The sequence below is a fragment of the Vipera ursinii genome (assembly GCF_947247035.1).
Source record: "Vipera ursinii genome assembly, chromosome: 1".
Taxonomy (NCBI): domain Eukaryota; kingdom Metazoa; phylum Chordata; class Lepidosauria; order Squamata; family Viperidae; genus Vipera; species Vipera ursinii.
In genome coordinates this window covers 318,155,175-318,182,204 of record NC_139512.1, presented here as the reverse complement: position 1 = coordinate 318,182,204, position 27,030 = coordinate 318,155,175, and the positions used below count along the sequence as shown (strand labels likewise).

At 38.1% G+C, this 27,030-nt stretch overlaps 1 protein-coding gene across 3 annotated transcripts in view; it reads left to right on the top strand.

Moving 5' to 3' along the window:
- RRP36 (ribosomal RNA processing 36) overlaps positions 1-25,843 on the top strand; it is a 45,451-nt gene extending 19,608 nt beyond the window's left edge. For all 3 annotated transcript variants that reach the window (XM_083372413.1, XM_083372414.1, XM_083372415.1), the window contains exons 3-8: positions 14,767-14,905; positions 23,072-23,138; positions 23,625-23,729; positions 23,957-24,031; positions 24,172-24,289; positions 24,854-25,843. In XM_083372413.1, the coding sequence (XP_083228539.1) occupies positions 14,767-14,905; positions 23,072-23,138; positions 23,625-23,729; positions 23,957-24,031; positions 24,172-24,289; positions 24,854-24,993 (644 nt within the window). In that variant the 3' untranslated portion in view covers positions 24,994-25,843. The remainder of the gene's footprint in view (positions 1-14,766; positions 14,906-23,071; positions 23,139-23,624; positions 23,730-23,956; positions 24,032-24,171; positions 24,290-24,853) is intronic.
- Positions 25,844-27,030: the final 1,187 nt, after the last annotated feature.

The window sequence follows — 27,030 nt, the reverse complement described above, 5'->3', positions numbered from 1 at the left end:
TTTGGTATGGGAGTTCTTGGTTCCCTTCGTTTAGGTAAGGATCAGACCCAGCTGATGATCATGACACTCATTGTAGCTTTTGGAGTTGTCACAATTGTCTGGATTTATAATATGTGTAAAACTGTATTTCCTATTATGTTTTGGAATAATTTGATTTTGATACTCATGGACTTCTTTCTAATATATTATGAACTTATTTAATCCATATCGCACATTAAACAGACTTGATCGAAAGAAAATCAGAATTTAAATCAATCTAAAGAAATAGTAATTTCTTTATTTAAAATTAGTTATCTTGTCTTTTTTTCTTCTATCAATGAGTAGAGTACCCGCTGAGATCTAGTACTTTGGGTAGTAGCGAATTGGTGGGACAGTGCCCTCTCCAAATGATTTTGTACAGTCCTTTAAGTATGTGATTATCAGGGTAAACTAATATGTTTAAATTTGTGGGAATAACACTTAACAAGTTTCTCTTATTTTCCTAACTATATAGGTCAATTATGAAACACTTGGCATTTAAAGCTGGGATGTAGACTTGATAGTACAAAATAGCTAAACATGAAAAAAAAACCTAACCTGCTACTGAAGCAGATATCAGGGAAAAAGTTAGTGACAATGAGCTAAAATTACTAATTAGCAAAGAGAGAAGTAATTTTGAGGATGAGTGATTTGGTATAAAAGAAAAAAAGGAGACGATAGAAGCATGAGAACTTATAAAAAGCAGAATGTGGGAGGGATGGAAACTTTAGATTAAAAGGAAATGAAAAGAAGGTGAAAAATGTACACCTGATGGAGAGAAAATGAAAGAAAGATGAATGAAAGCAAGGGAGAATATGAGGTAGTTTACATTCTTTTATAAAATACATTAAAATAGAAAGTGTGTCACAGATGACTGCAACCTAATAGCTTGCATAAAATTGTTATGCATTAGAAATTGTTACAGCAAGTCAGACTAAGAATCCATCTGAGTGTTGTCTTTTCTTTTGCACCTAAGGGTTATTTCATATATGATTTCTGTGTTAGAGAATGCTTATGCCAACATTTCTGATCCACATACTTGCAATAAGAAAAAAAGTTCCATTACAGTGTAACTGCTAGCCTTTTTCAATAGGAAACAAAGCAAGATCCCTGGCTATTTAGAGCAGTTTCCTATAGTGCTGTGTATACTTTGTCAAAAGCTTGATATTGATATAAATATTGATGGAGAGATTCATGTATTTTTTTTTAAACTAGCTGTATAAGGTGTATAGGGGACGCAGTGGCTCAGTGGGTTGGGACGCTGAGCTTGTCGACCAGATGGTCGGCAGTTTGGCAGGTCGAATCCCGAGTGCCGCGTAACAGAGTGAGCGCCTGTTACTCGTCCCAGCTTCTGCCAACCTAGCAGTTCAAAAGCACGTAAAAATGCAAGTAGAAAAATAGGGACCGCTACGGTGGGAAGGTAACAGTGCTCCGTGCACCTTAGGCGTCTAGTCATGCCGGCCACATGACCACGGAGACGTCCTCGGACAAACGCTGGCTCTTCGGCTTTGAAACAGAGATGAGCACCAGCCCCTAGAGTTGGAAACGACTAGCACGCATGTGCGGGGGAACCTTTACCTTTACCTTTATAAGGTGTATATGTATACTTCCACAATTATATTGATTTAAACAAATATTTAGGCATGTTTGAAAACTACTTGGGAATTGTTTGGTATGAACTATAAACAGCTTGGGAACTGAATATTTTAAGGATCATTACCTGACATAAGAATTTCCTCTGTTGTTGAGGTGTGAAACAAGTGCTTTTTGGAGTTAAAAAAACCAACAGTTTGGGACCACAAAGGAGACTTTTTCATAGATTACTCCCTCTTTTGAATATTTTCAACAGACAAAAGAGATGTTTTATCCTAGATTAATATCATTTAGTAATAATTTTAAGTATTGTTTTTCTTCTTAGTTCTGTTCTTTTGTTACTGTTACTATTTGGCTATTTGTCTCCCTTTAAAGCTTAATTACTGGCTTTGTTTAGTGATATACATGCTTTGTACATTTGTTATGATTTTGTGGATTTTTCTTCAGTTCTGTATAGGTGATCCTCGACTTGCAACCACAATTAAGCCCAAAATTTCTGTTGTTAAGCAAGACATTTGATAAGTGAGTTTTGCTCCATTTTACATCCTTTCTTGCCATGGTTGTTGAGTGAATCATTGGAGTTAAGTTAGTAAAACAGTTGTTAAGTGAATCTGGCTTCCTCATTGACTTTGCTTGTCAGAAGGTCACAAAAGGTGATCACATGATCCCATGACATTGCAACCATCATAAATATGAGTCAGTTGCCTAGCATCTGAATTTTGATCACTTGACCATGATGGTGCTACAATGGTCATAAGTGTGAAAAATGGTCATAAATCATTTTTTTCAGTTCCATTGTAACATTGAACGGTCACTAAACACACAGTTGTAAGTCAAGGACTACCTGAATTTGACCTTCGGTAAGGTAAGGCAAAACTCTGAACATGGATGAAATAATTTAGTAGCTTGATAATAAAATGTTAACATAGGAAAATAAAAATAAACTACAGTTCTTGAGCAAGATAAGAACTGAATCAGAGCTAAGTTTGACTGTTTAAATGTCATAGGGCATTGGCTTTACCCCCAGCAAATTGGGAGCAATAGACTATATCTCTGTGTTAATCATTCCTAACACAGAGATATAACTATTGCTCCCATTATTTTACCCGCACTCAGCCTAGGTATCTAATATTGCAAATTGTCAGTATTAGTGGTCTTTTTTTTAAATGAGTGCTGAATCTCTCTCAGCTTATGGAGAAAAGGTACAATACAGCCATATAATAATCTTCATAATGTTTTTTAAATAAAAGTGGGAGCTGTTTTTAAACAATTGCCAGTTTTGAAAAGCAACACAGATGTGTTTAAGATTTGATTAAGAGAAATACTCTTTCATATCCTGACTGTTCCTTAAGACCTTCAGAAAGTTTTGCCTAAACTGTTTTGTCCACTGGCATTGGCCCGTACCACTTGTGCCAGCAGAGGAGGCATGCTGCAGGTCCCATCAGCCTGATTATTCCAGCTGGCGGGTCCAGGAGGGGGGGCCTTCTCTGCTGTTGCTCCTACTGTCTGGAACATCTTGCCCCCCCCCCTTGATGTGAGGTTGGCCCCAACCCTCCTTTCTTTTTGTAAGGGCCTAAAGACATGGCTTTGCCCGTTGGCTTGGGTCTCCAGTGGGGGGATAATGCAATGGAGGTGGTTGTTTGAGCAATAACAGATCCCACCTCCCCCACCACCTTCCCCACGTGTGTTTGGTTTTATATTTGTGTGTGTGTGTGTGTATGTGTGTGTGTGTGTGTGTCTTTGGTTATGTATGTATGTATGTGTATGCAGTTCCTAGCATTTGTGTGGGTACAGCTCACAAACATTAAGGAACACAATGATATAATACTTACCAGTATTGCAGTTAATGTTGTGTGCAGTTTATTCATGGGTCTGATAATGGCTTTTATAAGGGATTTTTTATGATTCATAACTAATTTTTTGCCCGAGTTCTTCTGAACTCACATGCTGCTATGTTAATAAATTGGACGCTCAACATCTTCTCTTTCTTCCATTTATTTTGTGACACTTTCATTTCCTTTAGCCTAAACAATTCTTACATATTGATCATCATTTGTCTTTTTCCTCTTTATTAATTTTAAACAGAGAAAATTGAAGGGAAGATCAGCTTGAGAAACATACCATTTATTTATACGATGCATAGGATTTTATTTTCCTTTCCTTTTTTATGAAAATTAAAATAATGTATAACTGCATTATAACTGGACTACTACAACTCCTAGTGTTTTCCTTGAATTGTCACATATAATTCAGCATCTATTAACTTTACTCAGTTTCAGATTTTTCTTCCTTTTGTTTATAATTCTGAATATGCCAACATTATTCCTCATATAGTATACTGTTTTCTATTCATGTCATTGCTCAGTTCCTATGAGCATTCTACGTGTCTGCAGTTTTTGATTGACTGATTGTATGCTCTCAAATTGATGTCCACTCTCAGTGACCAAATAGATAGATCTCCAAGATGATCTGTTTCCACCCTGGTCCTTCAGGATTCTTGATTTCTTAGCTTTTCATAGTGATCTCAAGAGTCTTCAGCATCAGAGTTCTAAAACATCATTGTTATGTCTAACTTCTGCAAAGTCTAGCTTTCACTTCCATAGAGACCCATGGGAATAACCATTGTCTGCCTGATTCTGATCTGGTCTAGTGATTAAGGCACCCAGCTACAAGCCAGGAAATGTGAGTTCTAGTCCTGCCTTAGTCATGAAAGCCAGCAATCACTCTCTCTCAGCCAGCTCACTTCACGTGGTGGTTGTTGTGGGGAAAATGGGAGGAAGGAGCATTAGATATGCTTGCCACCTAAAGTTATCTGTTAAATAATAAAGGCAGGATAAAAATGCCTTAAATGTATAAATAAATAAAATATTCCCTTTTTATCATACTGAAAGCCAGCCATCCAAGCAAATTTCTTCCCCCATCCATAGTTTCCTTTCTAAGAATGGAATAAATGATAGATTTGGTAGAATTATTCCTGTCTTCTTGTTGTTTATTTTCTGATCTGTAAACCCATCATAGACACGAGAGAGGGGATGGAGAGCTAGTTATAGGAAGGCAGTAATTCCCTCTCTTGGAAATGGTGGGCGCCTAAAAGTCAGAAAAATAAGAGGCCAGAGTAGGCTTCTGCCTCTGCCATTAACATTTATACGTATATAGAACCCAAATGTATGTAAGCTACAATAATCATTATCTATTTACAGCAGCCATAGCTATTGGTAGTATCCCCTAGCTATGCTTATAATAGTAGCATGAAAGAAATTCACATTAACACCTCTTTTTCAACCTAGGAGTATCCTTTAATATTTTTCTTGAAGTACATTGACTTTCAGGAGCATTGCCTTTTCTTGATCTCCCACACTGTCTTTCTTCTGATGCAGTCTAGAATTAGATTTGGTTTCTTGGTGTGATACCTCTCTAAGGAAATGGAATAAATATACTTGTATTTTAGTGTTTATGTTAACAGAGATTCATATAAATTATTCTACATAGATAGGAGAAGCAGATAGACACATAATTAGTAGTCATTTCTAATATAAGGTGGCATTTATCTATCAGTTAATTTACTAGGGTATCCTTATACCAGAAATGTTGAATAAGCTAATTTAGGCTCAAGTAGAAATTGGTGATTGCTGAAACTCTGGTGTTTCTCAGGGACCTTCTTCCTACATCTTCTTCCTTCGGGAGAAGGGCGGTATACAAATTAAATTAATAAATAATAAATAAATAAATGTCTGGATATAAAAGCACTCAGTAATTCTTGGGCTCTTTAGAGGAACAGGAACCAAGGTATGCTGCTCTAGTTTGTCATCATTAGCACCCATACCCATGTGCAAATTGCTCCCACAGAATTTCTGAAATATTTTGGCAAAAAAAAAATGGTGCTAACCTATGGCATTCCTTCTGATTTGTAGATTATGTTTTTGGAGAGTACTGGTATAATATTTTTATATCTTGGTAGTCCTGGCAATTATGGATCAATAACAGGTTGACTTGGTAAGGAGAAGGCAAAACAAACACAAATAGTCATGTTCATCACCTCTCTTAAAGTCAGGAATGCCCAGCAACCACTCCCTAAATAGCACCGTCAATTTCCATGTATGATTTTTTTTTAAAAAGCCCAAATCACCAGGGACTCAAAATTGGGAAAATATGATCCAAAACTTATATATATTCTATCAATACATTTGAAACATATTCAGTTCAGAGATTCAAACTGGTAGAGAAAGTGTGCATAATAAAACATTTTTTGCCTCATGTAGACTAATTAATACCCTAAATACTTAATTTTTCTTTCTCTTATTTCTTTTTCATTTTTCTGTTTGATAGTCATAAACCTAGTAGAATTTGTAATGTTGTTCCTTTTCTAATTTTAGAAATAAAAGACAACTTACTTTAGGCTGACTAGATCTGAAAGCATCCAAATCAATTTGTAGACCTTTATATATTTGATAACTTTATATATTTATAGCTGTTGCCCTTTAAATAGCAAGCTTTTTTATTTTGTTATTAGTAACTATTGTATTCACCCTAATTCAACACTCATAAGAACTTCAAATTAATAATTGGGTTTGGCGTGGGAAGCAAATACCAGGGTTGCTATGAGTGGTTATTATTTAGAGTGAGGGAAGAAAAAGTTTCAGTCAAACATGTTGATGACAAGTATCATTCACTAGTTAGCTGCATAAAAATAAATTGATTTATTTTAGGTTTGTAAATGGCAAATCTTTGACATTGTTTTTTAAATTTAAAAATAAAATAACCATGCAGAAGGAACTTCTGTCAGGAAAAAATGTAACACATATCTTCCTCTTCTCTTCGATCCTTTCATTTTCAGCAGAATGGTTGATTTGATGGATTACAGGTTTGAGCCAATATGCAAATTCCTTGTTGAGATGGAAATTAAATGTATAATTTGTTCTGCATTAGCAGAAGATGTGCAACAAAGGGTACATTTTGTTCTTAATTTTCTGTATGGCATACTATGAGAAACAATGATAATTCCAAACTTTTACTGTAGGATGGAGTTGGTGTTATTGCTGTCTTTAAATATGTAATACCCATACAGCATATTTCACAAAGAAAGTAAGGGAGGTGTAAATGAAGCAAGGGAAGGAAAAAATATATGCTTTTAGCTTCAGTCCAATTATAATCAAATCTCTTTTTGCTCTTCCAAAATTCCCCTTTTCTGTGAAGCCTGGGCATTAGCCATCATCCAGCTGAAACAAAGCCAAATATATTTGTGTGCATAATATATCTGTGGGTGATTGGTAAGTGATTCCATATTAAAATCACATTCTGTTCAGATTACTGGATTTCAATTCTATTTTAGGCATCTTCTCATCACTTGCTAGAATGTCTAGTCAGTTCAGTGCATTGCATACCAGCCAAGTTAATTTAGAGGCCATCCTGATATTCTTCAGTACTGAACTAGTATGTGTGTATACACAAAGGTATATACATATAGATATATACTATACACAGACACACACACACACACACACACACACACACACACACACACAGGTTTTCCCCTGTTTAGTCGTTTCCGACTCTAGTGGCTGATTTCTGTTTCTTAGCCGAGGGAGCCAGCATTTCCAAAGACATGGCTAGCATGACTACACACTGAAGCACATGGAATATTGTTAATGTCCCACTGAAGTGGTACCTATTTATGTACTCGCATTTGCTTGCTTTCAAACTGCTAGTTCGGCGGGAGCTGGGGCAAGTAATGGCAGTGCTCGGATCTCAAACCCTAGCTGTCAGCTTTCCATCACTGCCTCCATCTCTTTATCTGTCTGCCTGCCTGTCTGTCTATCCTATTTCTAAACTGCCCATTTCCCTCAGAGAGGGAGAATTGTTGAGAATACCTTTGATCATAGAAACAACAGATAATTGTAACGCTAGATGATGTAAAGCCATATTGTTTGTTTAGAAACGCTAAAAGGTGGAATGGAAACAATTGAAGCACCACTTGAACATTATTGGCATTGACAAATTCACCATCAGTCAATTGCCAAAGGCAGCTTTACTCAAAATAGCTTACATTCTGTGAAGATATCTGTAACACCATCAAACGTCTACATCTGTCTGTCCCACGTCCTGGGGATAGGCAGACAAAAATGCCAAATCCAATCTTAACATGTGGCTGTTCAGCAAACATAATTAACAATTATTGATAAGAAATACAAATATGTTTGGATAATAGATTTGCCAATACCAGAAGCAGCAGAATAGAAGAAAAAAAAACTGGAGTAAATCACAAAATACAAAGACCTGCAAAAAGAAGAATGACTGTGAAAAAGAAAACGAAGATAGTACTAATACTAATAGGTGCCTTGAATATCCTCCCAAAACAACTGGAGCACCACTTGAACACTATTAGCATTGACAAAACCACCATCAGTCAATTGCAGAAGGCAGCTATACTTCGAACAGCTTACAACCTGCAATGATACTTTTATATACTAGCTACTTATTTAATTACATCTTTGCAAGAAAAAAGTGTTATTAAATCTACGAAAAAAAGATGGGTTTTTTTGATACAGATGGGTATCCAACTGAGAGGCATAAAATATACATTGAAGTCTTTGCTGAATCAAACTGTAGGTCTGTAATTATGCTTTTTAAATAAAGTCTTTCCAGTGTCCTTCACAAAGGCTTGTATAATTAATTTTGAAAGTTGACAAAGAATTTGATGGCTGTATAAGCGAGTATCCAATCAACCTGTTAAATATTGATTCAAAAACATTGAAAGTAACTCTGCCATGTAGACTATTGATGATACTATATTCAATTATCCATCCTGCACAATCTGGCTTATCAGCTGCTTGGAAGCCTTTTATAGTACTAGATTACTAATTGGTATTCTAGATGCACATTCAGAAAACTTAAAAGGAGTGATGGTCTCATTGCAGACAAGGCCCTTGATATGGTTTAGTGGAATTTTTTTAAAAAAAAAATAAAATGAATAAATATGGAATTCCTACTTGTTGTCTATTGGATAAATGTATGATACTGTAATGCTAGGGATATTACAAACTGATTTATTTCTTCATCGGTTAATGTATTATATTAACTTACTTAAAAAACTGTTCATCGCTTTTTATTTTGGAACAATTGACCAGTCTTATTAACCAATTACGGTAAATTTTAATAGCATACAGAATATAAGAATACTGTTCAAAATAGTTCTAAAATACTATTTTGAGACCTTCCAGCGTTTGCTGCTGGAGCAGCCTTCCCCTATGCTAAAATCAACAAATATTCCTGAATAATCAGTGAAAGCTAACTATATTAAAATTGTGTATTCCATTGCAGGAACTGTCTTCCCCTAAGCCTAAATTAAAAACATACAAACATCCAAGCAATGTGAAATGTGAAACAATGTTAGGTAGCACAAAGCATTATTTTCTATCTGTTCCTAACTCAAATCTTTCAGAGGCTCCTTCCAAGGAATTGTTGTGCTGAGATCCCTTGCTCAGTGTATGAAGCTAGAAACTGACTATTCAGACCTTCTCTGCTCTTTCTCTTATGTGGGCTCTTTCCTCATTTAGAAAGAAGAGTTTGCTATTTAAACTACTTTTATGTTCTGTTGGTTGAAAAAAAAAACTCCTTTAGTTGGTACACAACACCAGAGAAATTATCTAGAATGCATAAAGCCACTTCAAATGTATTGGAGATATGAACAAGGGATATGCTTGGTGATATGTAAAAAAAACTTTAAAAAATGGGTTCAAATACATATATTAAATCAGAGGCTTTTGAAGACTAGGACGTTCTATGTGCCTCTGCATATAGTCATGCTGGCCACAGGACCGAAGGTGTCTTCAGACAGCGCTGGATCCCTCGGCTAAGAAACAGGTGACTAACGGCTACCTAGAGTTGGACACTATTGGACAGGGGAAACCTTTGCCTTTACCATTATTCAACTGAAGCCAGAACTTTTTTCTTTTACATTTGATGGATTGATTTATTTATTTAGCATATGGCAAAAATGCTAAAAAGCACATTTTTAACAATTGTTGAGGCAAGGTTTGGAAAGAGTCATGCAAGAATATTTCAATGCATGATTACCACAGCAAGATTATTAACACGCACAGATGCGGAAACACTTGGCATAACCCATTGTAGAGGAATAATTTGCAAAATTAACAGGTCTTGCCAAGATGGATAAATTAGCTACTTTGATTAGAGAAAAGATAGTATCTACATTCATTGATGACTGGAAAACCTTTATGGATTTTTTGCATAAAGATTAAAAAATGAATTTATGATTTATGGTTTTGATGATTAAAAGATAAATATGAAAAGAAGAAAATTATGATATAACTTTAGCAAAAAAGGTTAAGATTATAGTATTTGCTGTGAGGTATATTGGAAGCCAACTTTTTAATGTCTTTATATTTTTCTTTCTAGCTTGCTCCTTTTAAAAATTCCTTTTCTTATTGCACTATTTTTTCTGTTCTTTTTCTTTTAAACCTTTTCTGCTTTGATTTAGTTTGTTATATTCTTATTATTCTTAAAGCTTTAGAAAAATAGTTTAGAATTTTTCCCATTTATATATAAAAAGAAAAGCATTCCCTTAGAACAATGGTGGCAACCCTTTTAGAGACCGAGTGCCCAAACTGCAACCCAAAACCCACTTATATATCATCGGGTGCCAGGTGGGCGTGGCCCATTGGATGGGTGTGGCCCAATTGGATGGATGTGGCCCATTGGATGGACATGGCCCATTGGGTGGGCATTGCTGCTGTGGTAACGGCAGACTGGGTGGGACTAAAAAGTTCAATCAATCAATTCCAACTTTGTGAGAACTTTTTTTTCCCCGCGAGAAGTTGAAACTGATTGGTTGATTGAATCTTTTTTTTTTCTTGCACATGGCAGCGTAGGCCTAAAGCAAAAAGGTTTTATAAAACCTAGCTGAAGGCCTTGGACTGGGGCGATGGCACACGTGCACACAGAGAGGGCTCTGCGTGCCACCTGTGGCACGCGTGCCATAGGTTCGCCTCTACGGCCTTAGAATATACTTGTAATACAAAAGTAGCAGTATGAAAAATATGAACTAAGTAATCACTCAGACGTCTAGTCAAATATAAAAAGTTTTGAATTATTAGAGTGTCTAACTTCAAAATGCTGCTCTTAAGCTCCAAGTGAAAGGAGGTGCTTGGAGTATAGTAAATATGGACACTACAATATCATTCACTTCAAAGCAGCCCAGAGCCCTTTTTAGTACATGTGAATGCAAGAAAAAAGAAGGGCTTACATTCTGAAAGGTTTGAATGATTGTGGAGCATATACCTTACAGCAGACATGTCAAACACAAGGCCCGGGGGCCGGATCCGGCCCGTGAAGTGGTTTCATGTGGCCCGCGAAGCCATCCTGGAAACAGTGAGGGAACGGCCCCCACTGCCTTGGCCCTGGCCCAGAGACCCTCCTCCTGCCAGAGACCCTCAGATCTGTCCCACTCCTGCCCAGGCCCCCATAGGCACCCTCGATGCGAACGATGTAGAGCTGGCCACGCCCACCCAGTAGGCCATACGCACTCTAGCCACGTCCACCCAGTAGGCCACACCCACCCGGCCCCCTGAGGGCAACCGCAATGCTGACGCGGCCCTCAATGAAATTGAGTTTGACACCCCTGCCTTACAGCGTCTCTTTCTCTGTTTAATTTTCTGTTGTAAGAAAAGTGCTGTTCAAATAAGTCATGGGAAAGGCACACTAATTATACCTAATTTGCAAGTATGAAATGGCCGTCAAGAGCCCTTTCAGCTGAAGAAGAAAGCAACCAACTTTTTAAAAAGTAGATTCAATTTGTAATCTAGAGATGGCGAAACGCCATAGGTTTGTTTTTTTTTATAGAGGAACAGCATTCTTACATACAGGAAGATCACAAATCGGCTTTTTTAGTTCACAAAATAACCTTGAATGGCAAGAGGCAGGAAATAAACTTACTCTGATTCTACAAAAATCTGCCAGTTGATTTAGATAGCACTTGGTAAAACAGGCAGCAGTTTGATTCATTGTAATTCATCTTTACTCTTCTATCTCGAGTATGTAATCAATTCTACTGGTTAATTTCAGCAGAATATTGCATGATCTTGACTAAGAATTACCATTTCATATTTCTCAGAAAAATTGAAAAATATGAGTTAAAGCTTCACTCAGCAGGGTAGATAGCAAATCAGCTCTCTGCTCAAAATAGGAAACCCAGAAAATATTTTAAAATTTTATCACTTCTGTGTAATGAATCAGGATTTATGAATGCTATCATTAGAAATAGTGTGTTGCCTTAATCAACATTTTTTTCTTTGTCTAAGGTTAACTTGATTCCTGCCATATCTAATTGATGCTGTAATAGTAATCACAAGCTTTGGACCTAGTTTAGAAAAAGTAAGATAATTTTTTCTTCTGAAACACCACTATATAAATAATGTGTTAATTTTAGAGGAAGGTTTCTCATTATTTTAATCTTTAAGACAAGTGATAAATCCCATAACAATAATATAAATTACTGTTGCCAGTTGGACAAATCATGTGTAAAATAATAATTTAAAAAAATCTTTAAAAAGCTATTAAATGACCAGTTGAACAGAATATACTTGATTTGGCACCTAAGGCCCGAACATCACAGACTTAATTTTTTTTTTAAAAAAATCATTTTTAACTTAAAAGAAAAATCTGCCTTGAGACTATGATCCAATTTCTTGCTGATTTCTAGCCGCTACAGTTATTTCCTTCTAGGGGTACTAAAGGGAAGTCATAACAGCCAAGAAAATATTTTTGAAATAAGTTTTGCATGAAGTTAAGCACATATAGTTACAGGGTAAGCTCTCTAACCAGGGAACATAACTGGTTTTATTGAGGTGTTACCAGTGCTTTTTTTGTAAAAGAAAAAGGTGCCGGAACTCACACATGTCATACAACCCGCCTTGCCTACCCTACAAGGTTGCATCCAAAAAAGGTGCCGGAACTCCGTTCTGAGCGTTCTATGAGGGAAAAAAGCCCTGGGTGTTACAAGTTCTTATGGTGCTATCTTATATGAATACTACAGCTCTGTCCATAGACTTATTCATCTGGCTCTGATGTGAATGGAAAAAATTGCTCTGATTGGCCTAGTGCAGGGGTAGGCAACCTTGGCTCTTTTATGACTCGTGGACTTCAATTCCCAGAATTCCTGAGCCAGCCATGCTGAGGGGACAGGGAGAGGTTTCCATGCTGAGCCATGCTGGCTCAGGAATTCTGGGAGTTGAAGTCCATGAGTCATAAAAGAGCCAAGGTTGCCTACCCCTGGCCTAGGCCACTTTATGACTCGTGGACTTCAATTCCCAGAATTCCTGAGCCAGCCATGCTGAGGGGACAGGGAGAGGTTTCCATGCTGAGCCATGCTGGCTCAGGAATTCTGGGAGTTGAAGTCCATGAGTCATAAAAGAGCCAAGGTTGCCTACCCCTGGCCTAGTGCATAGACATAAGAGTAACTAGGAATAGTTTTTCAAGCAGAAATGCCCAGGTGGACTATGTATCCTGCAGTGCACAGAGATCTGCATCAGCAATACAAACTTACTATTTTTCTAGAGGAGCAGTTTATCCCTGTTGCAATTAAATTGTTTGCAACTAAAGCCCAAGCACAGTTGCTACACAGAGCTCATATATGACTATACAACAGTATGAACAGCCGCCCAGAGTCATCTTGTGGGGGAGATGGGCAGCACAAAAAATTAATAAATAAAAATAAAATAATCACATTCCTCCAAAAGACCTGAACTTGTATGATTTCTCCAGTGATGCCATCTTAACCTTAGAGTTAAGCAAGTTAGATCAGTACAGGCAGTCCTCGACTTACATTAGTTCATTTAGTGACCATTCAAAGTTACAATGGCACTGAAAAAAGTGGCTTATGACCATTTTTCACACTTGTGACCATTGCACCATCCCCCAGGGTCACGTGGTTTACATTCTCATGCTTGACAACTGATTCATATTTATGATGGCTGCAGTGTCCCAGGGTCATGCGATCCCCTTTTGTGGACTTTCGGGCAAGCAAAGTCAATGGGGAAGCCAGATTCACTTAACAACCGTGTTACTAATTTAACGATTGCAGTGATTCACTTAACAAATGTGGCAAGGAAAATTGTAAAATGCAGCAAAACTCACTTAACAAATATCTCACTTAACAACATAAATTCTGGGCTCAGTTGTGGTCGTAGGTTGAGGAGTACCTGTACAAAGAATTGTAGATATAGAAGGTCAGGAATTGCTACTTTCACTCACAATATAATTCCTAATAATCAAGTTTTAGTGACTAAACCAGCCCCATGTTTATATCATATCAAATTTCTCAAATTTGGGAGAATTTTATCTTTTAGCTTGATTTAATGTGCTCCCCATAGCTGACCTGGAAGGCAAATATAAGAAAACCCCATCGGGAACCTGACACTGCCTCTGTGATATAGGTATAAAACCCACAGCTCATGTTCTTCTGTACTGCCAGTTCTAAAGGGACATTTGCCACCAGTTGATTACCCCTTTTTTATTTAAATTTCCAAGGCACTTTGATAGCTTTTATCTACACTATCTGTTTAATATCAAAATATATTTATTTCTCTTAAAGTAGCAAACTTTTACTACGTTATGTGTAAGCTTTGCCCACAAATGGTTGATAATAGTTCTTGTTGTTAGGGGATAATTTTGTGTTCTCATTTTACTGATAGTATTTTTATTGATCAGTGACCGGAAAAAAAAAAACAAACTATTTGTGTATCTGGAGAACATGGAGGAAGCTATTTTTTTTCTATTAAAGGAATTGCATCATTCAATATATGTCTGCTTCTCCTGATTTTATCAAGCCATGTTCCGTTTTTGTTTTTATTGCTTATGGTTCTTGTGCAGGTTGTTTTATTCTTTTCTAATTGTGTTGATTTTATTTTATTCTTGAGAGTCTCTGGATTGCAGTGGTGTAGAAAATATATAACTAAATTTGTTAATCAGCTTTCTTAACTTGAGTATCCAAGGCAGCATGGTCTGTTGCTGAAAATTCCACATGTTAAATCAGTACATCTGAAAGTGCTTAGATTGCCAAAGACAGATGTAACTATTTCAGATACTTTGATGTACTGGTATGTCTGTAGATCTTTGCGTTTTCCTTTCCTTTTCCTTCAGAATTGTCTTCAATGTCTTTTGAGGAGCTGTTACAAGTGAGAAACCAAGTTGGGATGAAGGCTTATCAGCAAATGGCGTCTAAGAAAAGGCCACCAGATGTCACAAAAACAAAGAAGAGGCCGTGTTTGAGCAAAAACAGGTAAACACAAATCTCTGCTATGTGAAGTCTATAATACTTTAAATGATGAACATACCTGAGATTGCATAGTATGTCATGTTTCCATTTAGTGCAGAGCTTAGGAATTTTATATTTACCTTTCAGGACCTGTACATGTATAATACATTCAGCCTAGAAAGGAGAGTACAAGGATGGAGGTTAGCTTTCTCAGCTGGGTGGAGCCTGTAAAGATCTAAAAGTTTAAGTATCCATCAGGCAGTCTGGGTTTTTTTGGGATTTGCTCTAACAATTTCTCCTCTTGTTTATGAACAGCTCTGGTCTTCTTTACGTGGCTGGCTGGTTTCTATTGTATTACAGCTCCTTATGTTTTGGTGCATTTTGTAAATGTTGTTGATCTGAAGAGTAATTTAGACATTAAAGCAGACAAGCATGGAACTAGATCACTTGGTACCTCTTTGAACATCTCCCCTAATCTCTGCACATTTGCTATGTGTCATTAGCCTTTGCTTATAGCTCTGAAGTCGGGTATCAGTCAACACAATTTTTTCCAAGGTGATGTGATACTTCATCAGTTCTGTCTCATCCATTTCCAAATTTCAATCTGTAAATACGCGCTGGTTGCCCAGCACCCAAATTTTCATTATACGACCATGGGGATGCTGAACCCCCATGCGAGGACTGGTCATAAGTCATTTTTTTCCAGTGCTGTTGTCATTTTAAATGGTCACTAAACAAACGAACTGCCGATGGAGCTTCGGACTGCCCCCGACCTTCGCTCTTTTCGCCGGGACTTAAAAACCTGGTTGTTCGAATTGTCTGGCCTGGACTGAGGGATTTTAAATTTTAAAGTATTTAATTAAATTATATGAAATGAATTTTAAAATTTTAATTTTTATTGTTATTAGGAATTGTGGGCTTTACGAATTTAATTCTATTTTATTCTTTTTTGTATTGTTTTAATTGCCCCGTGAACCGCCCTGAGTCCTTCGGGAATAGGGCGGTATATAAATTCAACAAATAAATAAATGATTGTTAGTCGAGGATTACCTGTAGCTATTTACTGTCTTATGCCTTCCATTCCCTGGCACCTTTAACAAAATCTTCAGAGCAGAGTAGAAGTTTCTCAGGGCAATGAGAAAATGAAAATTCTTCCATCTTGTTTCTCAGTACCTTCTCACAGGTAACCCCCAGACCTAATTAAGACTTCGTAGTGGATACTCACATGATAACTGTGGCCTTGGGAGTAATAGTAAATGAAGTCAGGGAAGACAGTCCTGGAGACAGAGAATCTGCAAATAAGTGCACGCAAGGTTCCAGCAATGGCCACAAGGGCTTTCCTTGCCATGTTCATCTTCACTGAGTTTCAACCCTGTGGGGCAAACAGCTATTCCAATTCATCCCTTGACTGGAAGATAGGGAACCCACGTAAGGCATGAAAGGCTAGCCAAGTCTCTGCCGTAATGGCAGATACTGGCGAAAACAGTATGCAGTTCTCAGCCAACGGCACTATAGTTAACATAACAGTTTAAGACAGCTATAGCTGATGAACTGGAAAGTACTCTAAATTAAAATCAGTCTTCATATCAGGCCCATTCAAGGGTAGCAAAGTATTCAGACAGGCCCTAGATAATGTCCTAATGGAGACTAATGATTAAAAGAAAGCTACTCTCCTAACCAACACAAAAATATGATGCCAAAAATAGCAGGAATCAGACTACACCAAACATTTCTTTCAGTTTTTACAGTACTCAGGAAAAATAATTGAGCCACAAGCAGTACAGCTCAGCCTGATGGAACCCCAAATGATTTCAACAGTCTTAATCCCAATGCTGGGGGAATAACTTTTCTCATTATAAGATGGGAGGTGCAAACAACTATCCTCCATATGCATGGGAGTCTAATGGAATTCACCTATCAGTAAGTAGACTCATATCATATGAAGTGCACAGAATTTAAAGAGGGCTACACTATACAATTCACCAGCCCTAGATTACTTCACTTTATCTTCCAAGTCCAAAGGGGCCAAATGCCATCAAACTTTAAATATTTAATTGTCCACAAAAGGAACACATAGTGGCACAAGATCGTGGGCATGAAATAAACCAAATAGCCCAAGTGCCAGATAAAAACTCTGTGATAAACTGCAGAGTGTTTCCAGAAAAAGATACTCTGGACTTAACACATGCAGAATCAATTCATCCCACAGCATGTTCCTAAGATGTAATTTTTAGAACACCCACTATTTTTTCAAGGCCTCTCTATTCAGCCTGTTTCAGCTTCCAGAGTATTCACAAAGATGTTGGTGGCTGTTGTAGGTCAGATTCCTGGAAATACATACATATATACTTACCTCCATAACCTGTCAATAAAATTATCTTTGATTATGCAAAGGATCCTGGTATAGACATTCCAAGGAGCTGGGCTTTTTGATCAATAGACTAGAGCGTCCTTCAATCAGCAGCTATAGTAGCTGTCACTGTTCCGGACAACAAGCTGAAAAAAGGCTTAATCTTCCTGCCAAAGAGAGAAAACAGATCATTCAGCAGCCAGCTATATCAGTTCTACAAATCAGCCATTTGAATCTCATGTTTTTTGGCAGCAGAGAGCTAAATGATCATCTATATAGCCTTAGCATCATGGGCAACGATGCATTTTTGTCCCTTCGGTGGGTATTCCTTCTCAGAATCTGTCTGTCTAAAGATCCCACAGATGCTTTGCAAATTCAGTGAAGCTGAAGAATTTCCTCAGGGAGATCCTAGTTGGGGGAAGTTACATGTATATCTAAACAACTAAAGCAATTAAGCAACTAAGATGATCAAAGGCCTGGAGACTAAAACATACGAAGAATGGCTGCAGGACTTGGGTTTGGCTAGCTAGTCTAAAGAAAAGAAGAAACGGGTGACATGATAGCAGTATTCCAGTATTTGAGGGGCTGCTACAAAGAAGAGGGCAGCAGGGGACAAGAAACTATGGTTGGAAACTGATCAAGGAGAGAGGCAACCTGGAATTAAGGACAATTAATCAGTGGAATAGCTTGCCTTCAGAAATTGTGGGCATTCCATCACTGGAGGCTTTTAAGAAGAGCTAAACCAGGGGTGTCAAACTGCCAGCCCGTGTCATCTGGAAGCTGCGCCTACCCCATTGCCAGCAACGGCAAAACTGTCCCGATATGTTGTGCAATGTCACGTGACGTCATGAGTTTGACAGGTCTGAGCTAGACAGTCACTTGTCTGAAATAGCGTAGGTTCTCCTGTTTGAGCAGGGGGCTGGACTAGAAGACCTCTAAGGTCCCTTCCAGCTCTATTCTATTCTATTCTGTTCTGTTCTGTTCTGTTCTGTTCTATTAAGACAGATTCAGTTAACAACTGGGTTACTAACTTATGAACTGCAGTGATTCACAACAACTGAGGCAAGAAAGGTTGTAAAATGGGGCAAAATCACTTAACAACAGAAATTTTTGGGGTCAATTGTGGTCGTAAGTCAAGGACTACCTGTATTAGATTTACCATAAAGATTTATTTTCTACAGCAGAGGCAAGGCATCCTGTCCATCCATTATTATTTTGACAAGGGGGGAAAGATACTTATGGCAAATGATATATAGTTCACAGATAATTCATATATATATATATATATATGAGTCAAATGTTAACTAGATAGATAGATAGATAGATAGATAGATAGATAGATAGATAGATAGATAGATAGATAGATAGATTTTTTTTAAAATTCCATTTACATCCCGCCCTTCTCCGAAGACTCAGGGCGGCTTACAAGCTTAGCAGTAGCCTTCATTCTATGTATATGCCTGCTTATTAGGGCTTTCACACACACCCCAAGCGGCATTATTACAAAGTCAGCTTAATTGCCCCCAACAATCTGGGTCCTCATTTTACCTACCTCGGAAGGATGGAAGGCTGAGTCAACCTTGAGCCTGGTGGGATGCGAACCTGCACTGATTGCAGGCAGCTGGTGTTACGTAAGGAGGCATTAGCCCACTGCTCCACCAAGGCTCTTTGTCTGAGTTTTCTTTATGACTTGAGCTATATCTCCCTAGTGAAAAAACACCGAATCTAAGCCCTGCTTCTGGAGCGAATGGAAAAGAGATACCCACTGGAACAAGGATTTCTCAAAATATGTTGGTTAAAAAAATAGTGCTCGCTTCGGCAGCACATATACTAAAATTGGAACGATACAGAGATTAGACAAAAAAATAGATCTAAGACCCCTTAATCAACAGGAAAGGCATGAGTGATGGAAAATTGGCAATAAAATGAAAAATAAAGTGTTTATTATAAAATGCAAAATTAACATTTGCTTTTATGTATAAAAAAAATAACAAACCTTTGAATTTCATAAAGCTTGCGTTATTAATTCCCAAGTGGCCCAGGTGGGTTTAATTTTAAGCTAGTGCGCACAAGATGCCACCTTGATGATTAAGCTGGCCTCTTGCAGACACACGCCTGCAGACACACAAATACGGTTTGCAAAATGGGAAGCGAAGAAGGAGAGACTCACTAAAATCGCTCTTGGGTCAAGTTAGAAACACCTGGATTTCTAGCTCTACCTTTAGCTGTCCTGGACTGATGAGGAAATTGTTTGTTGGAGTTTGGAGGCAGGCAAGAAGCTCAGTTTTGTGCTTGTCCAGGTAGGAAGAGGGAAAAGTGGAATGAAGGAAAAAGGCAGCCAGAAACTGCTTCACAGGCCACTTACAAATGATAGTGATGACAAATACTGATGACATGCAGTCAGTTAGAGAAAAAAGAGCAGGTGTTTGTCTGTGTCTAGCACCACTGAATTTGAGAGTTCTTTTGCCACTTAGTCCTTCCAGAAATCCATTCAAATCCTTACAGAACCCTAGGATTCTGTGGAACCCAGTTTTTTTAAAAAAAAAAACCTCCCCAGAGGACGTTTGTTCTTTGCTGTTAAGAATGGAGTTCACACAAAGTCCAATGTGCTACTATCCTTTATGATTTAATGCCCTCTAAAGCGTTGATGCCTCCTAAATGCACATTTTCCTGAGGGCACAAGCTCAGGAGATGTTCTGACTTCTTTAAAGATTTGGGAGCAGGTGCTGCAAACATCTTATCCGTGCAAAAGCTTTCCTCCTAAATGTGCTAAATGTATGGAAGTCACGCTTACTTGTTTTGAATCTTGAGTGCAGCTTATATAAGTGTCAACTGTGTCATTTGAATGTAATGTTTTCTGCAAAAAAAACTACTTAAATGAATATAAATTCTGATCCAAACGTGTTTACTAACGAGTCACATTAAAAAAGAAACCTCTCGCTAAATTTGAAAATCCACCCTTTAATCAGAGGAGTCGCTTCTGTTTGAAATGTTCATCCCTTGTCAGTATATGAGTAATATCCCCATAATGAGTTACAGATTTTGCCTTTCACTTCTAAGAAAACTGAAATCTTCTCAAGAGATAATGCAGGTGAAAAGAAAAAGGAATGATAAAAGCTTGTAATTAGATTCACAGTCTGAATGCTTTTTATTAGTGTTTTTGTCTGCTCAAAACACTGATTGTATTAATTAATTGGCCACCGAGAATGGAATTGCTGAAATACAATCAGTCTATTAGAATCTAACTATGCCGATAGAATTAAAATACTTCCTTCAGTTTTCATATGTATATGCTATTATACTTATGTTAACAGAACAACTAAAGAATAAATGAATGCAGTGGTATCTAAAACAATAGGGCAAGACCAAGAATTAGCCTGTAGTGTCTGCAAAACTTGCACCCGTAGGAAATTAATAAGAGTTGAAATGATCCCTTGCTTCAGTCCCTCAGTTTCCTTGCCTAGGGAGATGTTGCCAACGATCAGATATATATGCTTCCCGGGAAAGGTAGTATCTGACTAGGATTCTTATTTGGCTAAGGACAGCATAGGGGTTCCCTTTGCTTTCCTTTGATAGGGAGCACTGGAAGATGGAATATGATTTGATGAAGTGCATTGGTCATCTGAGTTCATTTTGCTCCTCTGAAGTATGCTGTAAGTCACAGATGCATAATCTGTCGCTTCAGAGCTGCATTTGGTGTCCTCAAAACTTAGGTGGGACACCTAGAGTTCTCGAAAAGCTACTATCCGAATTCTATTTTTAGTACATCAGAAAGTGAAAATAGTTTAGTAGGGAGGAATCATATTAATTGTATTTAATTAAACCTAAATCTAAATGAAACGAAATCCTAATTCTATTACTAATTTTGCAGTGTGCCATCCAAGGCCTGAAAAACTGTCAGGGAAATTTATTGCATTGTTTGGGTTGTGGGTTAGTAAAAGTGATCGGAATTTACTATACAGTAAATTTGTAGGGTTTCTTAAGTTTGCTATATAGTAAGTTTTGAAAGCTCACTAGAATGTACCATATAGAACATACGCTTAACTTTTCATATGTAATTTATGTGGTGGAACTAATTTTAATCAACAGTGAAAAATATTAGAAATCCATGTCCTTATTTCTTAAGACAATATAATTGTGTTGTGAATAAAAAAGGAAAATTAAATCATTCCCTTTTGACAATGACAGGGAAACTAAAATTCAGCAGATAAATTTGATTGCATTTCCTCTATCATCTCAAAAAGGTTTTGAGATTTTGGTAGATTGTATGCATGCATTTGAATATAATAATCAATAAATAGTTAAAAGGAAGGCCATTTATCAACTGAAATTCTGTAGACTATTGATATGTAGCAAGAGGTTTAGAAAACTGATATACACTAATTGAATATACAGATATTCTAAGACAATTACTAACAGAGTTGTAACTATAACAGATGGTATCTTCTGAAGCCAGTGAACCTCTTGATGTCATATATACTGTAAAGTCAGACTTACATTAATGGACATTTCTGTTTAATCTCTCCTAGAGTTTTAAGGGACTGGGTATATTCTTCCTTTAAAGCTAGATTTTATTTATTTAAAATATATTTGTCCTGCTCTTTAGTAAATAGAGCCCTAGGTCACCCAAAACAAGGCAACCCATGCTTTTAAACTTAATTTTTAAAATTGGAAAGGATAGAAGGAAAAAAAAGCAATTCTGAAGTTCTTATAATGGCCAGCAGGAAAGGAAGACAACTGCTCACACTTTTAAAAAAAACTAGATTTATCCATTTTTTTAGAAGTAACCTTGAAGAGCTAGTCTTCCTGGAAATGGCTGTAATGTAGCTAGGGGTTGTTAGTTTTATATCTTGCAGTCTTAAATTCTGAGATATTACTAGATTTTTCAAGTGTCTCCTCCTTTGTGCAAGGTTCAGGAAATTCCAGCCGACAACCCCATGGACTAGACGCCTTATATAGGACAATTTGTTTTAAAGTTCTTTATGAAGGAGAAGATACGCTTACAGGTAGTTGATGAGAAGTGATTTCAGTGCTGTGGATGCAGCAAGTCCTAAAAGCATATTGAAGGATATAGTTGGTTTCCCTTTATTAGTCACAGAGTCTTGTCAGCTTTGCCTAAGCTAGAAACTTCTTTGCAAAGCACAGCTGTGTGAGCTTGGAGGAAGCTGTCTGGGCTATTAGGTTACATCAGGCCACTGACTAACAGAACAGTTCTTATCTGATCAGTACAAAGCTGCCTCTGTGAAACACATTCTTAAGAGAAGCCTGTATACTCTGGTTATTCAATCCTTCTAAAGCAGACATGTCAAACACAAGGCCCGGGGGCCGGATCCGGCCCACGAAGTGGTTTCATGCGGCCCGCGAAGCCATCCTGGAAACAGTGAGGGAACAGCCCCCACTGCCTTGGCCCAGAGACCCTCCTTCTGCCAGAGACCCTCAGATCTGTCCCACTCTTGCCCAGGCCCCCATAGGCACCCTTGATGTGAACGATGTAGAGCTGGCCACGCCCACCCAGTAGGCCATACGCACTTTAGCCACACCCACTCAGTAGGCCACGCCCACCCTGGCCACACCCACCTGGCCCCCTGAGGGCAACCACAATGCTGATGCGGCCCTCAATGAAATTGAGTTTGACACCCCTGTTCTAAAGCCTAATGAATGGAAGACGTTTGGCTCATAAAAACAATTGCAAGCATATATTTTGTGTCCTGACGGCATACATTGATACTTATTTATTGTATTCAGAGAAGTAGTTTTAAGAATCAAGCCACAAATTTCTAAAATTCCATGCATCTTTTTTCCCCACAAAAAAAGATTGTGTTTATTTTCCTGTTCTGCAGGCCTCTGGAAACTTCAGCCAAATTGCCAGTACCTTTTTTGCGGCAAGTCGTGCCTGTTAAGAAAAAGGTGGGTATCCTACAGATCTTTGTAGTTAAAAAAAAAAAGAATGAGCGATAAATATACGGGGAGAATATTTGAATATTTGAGCATGAAACTTATTTGGAATAATGAAATGAATATTGATTTCAATATTTGAGAAGCTTTTTAATTTCGAAAGCGAAATGCTGAAGAGGATGAAATGAAGGAAAGGGATATGAACAAACTGGTATCTGAGGACCCAGATTGTTGGGGGCAATTAAGCTGACTTTGTAATAATGCCGCTTGGGGTGTGTGTGAAAGCCCTAATAAGCAGGCACATACATAGAATGAAGGCTACTGCTAAGCTTGTAAGCCGCCCTGAGTCTTCGGAGAAGGGCGGGATATAAATGGAATAAAAATAAAAATAAAAATAAATAAATCGTGCCCCCAAAATATGGGCTTCCTAGAACCCACAAATATTATTTTTCTGACATTGCTAAGATGCTAGTATTGATCCTATTTCCTCCTCCACAGGTGTCCCGAGATCCTCGTTTTGATGACCTCTCTGGGGAATATAAACCAGAAATTTTTGAAAAAACATATAGTTTCTTAAATGATGTGAGGAAGAAGGAAAAAGAGGTAATAATGTAACAGTGTCCTGCATTTCTTCCTTCAGAATGAAAACAGATATCCCTAGAGCAGGGGTAGGCAACCTCGGCTCTTTTATGACTCAAGGACTTCAACTTCCAGAATTCCTGAGTCAGCATAGCTGACTCAGGAATTCTGGGAGTTGAAGTCCTTGAGTCATAAAAGAGCCGAGGTTGCCTACCCCTGCTCTAGAGAGTTGGTGTCTTCCTGTTTTGCAGGTTATTCAGAAGCAACTGAAGAAAAGCAAAAATGTGGAAGAGCAGAACAAGTTGCAGCAGCTCCTTAAGCGAATGGTGAGTTGGTGCCAAAGAGAATTTAAACAGCCAGTTTACCTTTCTGAAGCGCAGACAACTGGCAGAAACAAAGCTATAGAGAGAATTGATCATAAAACCACGAGGCAAATTTTTTTTTCTTGCCCTTCTTTGTTCCTTAGACACAACAGGAAGAAGCACAGAGAAAATACCAGAAGAAGAGAGAAAATTCCCTGGCATTCAAGAGGCAGCAAAGAGAGTTGGCCAAGCAAGGGAAGAAGCCCTTCTTCCTAAAGAAATGTAAGCTTTCCCCACATAGGATAATAGCCGCTCTACTGACGACCTTAATGTGGTCCCCTTCATGTATTAATAATAAATAGTAGGAGACCTATTTGTGCTGGTTGGTTGAAGAGTAAGGACTTTATTTGTGTGTATCTTCATCATCGTCACCAAGTCAGTGGAGCCCTTGATGACATTTGTTAAAAAGGCCAGATGGATGGTAGCACTGTTTGTGCTGCACACAGTGTGTGCGCGTAGCATCCAACATGCCTGCACCGGCAGCGTTTTACTTTCTCTAAATTATTGAATCGTTCTCTAAATTACTAAATTATTCTCAAAATTTTGGAATGAGGAATGGTTTAGGATAGCCACTGCCAGTACTTAAACTTAAGTTTTTCGATGTTATTTTCATAGCAATTAGTTACTAATATCTGTGTCACATGATTTTTAGGACCAAGTTTGAACGATTATGTTGGCAGGCAAAAACGGTGAAGGGGAAATCAGGCTTAGGTTATGGAAAATAATTGTTTTGGGTATTATGAACACTTATGAATTAAGACTTCCATCCTTTCTTGACATCTACAGCTGAAATGCAGAAAATGGAACTTGCTGAGAAATACAAAGAACTGAAGAAAAGTGGGAAGCTGGAGAGTTTCCTGAACAAGAAGAGGAAAAGGAATGCTGCTAAGGATAAAAGGAAACTCCCTTTTCGGAAGGATAGCTAATGTCACACACACACACACACACACACACACACACACACACCTCCCTCACAAGTTGCTACTTTGCCAGTTATACAGGCAACTCTATGAAAGAAGATGACCTGTGTGTTACCAGGCAATGAAGGCGAATAGCCAGGAATCATCCCACAGTTCAAGATACTCTGCCAAGTAATTTATGTCTGCTGAAAAAAAATGATTGTTGTGCAAAATTATGTTGCTCCAATTTCACAAGCACCTCTTAAACTTTGAAAAAGGAATCTTTTTAGCAATTTAATTTCCTGCTGCTTGTTCTTCTTTTCCTATCCTATCAATCTGATCTCAGTCCCCTCTGCTTCCTCCTTCTAAGTCTATTTTTTCTACTGTGTGTAGGCTTGGCATTCACCTACCGTTTTTTAAGAATTGCCTTCCTGGAGAGCACTCTTACTTTCCTGCAGCTACCCATTAGTCCTGCTTGATTGTGATTCCAGCTGTTTTATTTGGAGAGCTTAAGAGAATAACAATAACTGATGCTTAACAGAATTTCCCAGTGAACAGCAGCACTGCGCAAGCTAGAATTTTCATTTAAGCACTGTTTGCAGTACTGCAAATGGAAGAATCACAAACAGCATATTGAATTCTAGTCTTGGCATATATATGTATATTTTCCAGCTTCTTAAACTTTGGTTAGGGACAACTGGTTTTTTTGTAATATGAATAATGCATTTACTTTTACCGCTGAAGTGGACTATGAACAGTCCATGTTTTTAGCAGGTTTTTAGAAAATGTGTGTAAACATAAAGAGTATTATTACAGTATAACACTGGCAATTTTCGTTTTGTCTGAGTTTGTTGGATCACCAATTAGCATCACTGTTTCACTGGGTGTATTTTAAAATAAATTTGTTATTTTTATAAAGTAAATATTTGTTGGTACAGCAGACTATAGGAATAATAGATAAATCATCCTAGCAATATCTCATAATCAAGTAAAATGTTTTCCATTTTTAAATGTTCTAATTGTGGTTAGACATGGTACGTGCTCTTTCTTGAACTAATTTTGATGTTTAGAGCATAAAGTCCATCTCCTGCATTACATAACTGAGGCATGTTGTAAGCTTTGTCTCATTAACAGTGATCTAGACAAAGGATCCTCCTTCATCTTCTTATAAAGTGTCTGAAATGCATTTGATCAACTAAACCAGAGTTCCCCAACATTTTGGGGTTGGCAGCCTGGAGCGGGGGGAAGGGGAGAAAGAAGGAATGGTTTCATGCGCACATGAACACCCGTTGCCCGCACAAGCAGGGCCAGGAACACTTGCGACACTCGTGCAAGTGGGGGCATGAACACCCGCACAAGTGGGCCCATGAATGCTCACAATGCTTGCGGCAATGCACAAGTGGGGTGTGTGCACATGTGTGCACCAGCCAGCCACTCATGCAGCCCGGTGATCAATAGGCCACAGCCCACGGTTGGGGACCCCTGAACTAAACCACTAAAACGGAATAATCCCTATAGGTACCACCTAATACCGTGGTGACGAACCTATGGCACACGTGCCACAGGTGGCACGCCGAGCCCTCTCTGTGGGCACGCATACCGTCGCCCCAGTCCTAGCCCTTCAGCTAGGTTTTATAAAACCTTTTGTCTTTAGGCTTCCACTGCTGTGTGCAAAAAAAAAAAGGTTCAATCAATTTCAACTTCTCGCGGGGAAAAAAAAGATCTCGCAAAGTTAGAATTGATTGATTGAACTTTTTAGTCCCACCCAGTCTGCTCTTACCACTGCAGCCATGCCCACCCAATGGGACACACCCACCCAATGGGCCACGCCCACCCGGCACCCAATGATACACAAGTGGGTTTTGGGTTGCAGTTTGGGCACTCGGTCTCTAAAAGGTTTGCCATCACTGACCTAATGTATTCTTAAAAGGAAAGCAAAAGCGCCAAGTTGGTTTGTAGTATTTTCTATAGTATTTTCCTTTCAACAGCCAGATTTCTCTTCTGCGTATATTTGCAAAATAATGCTAAAATATGCTAAAATAAAATTAGCTGTTTTGGTATATG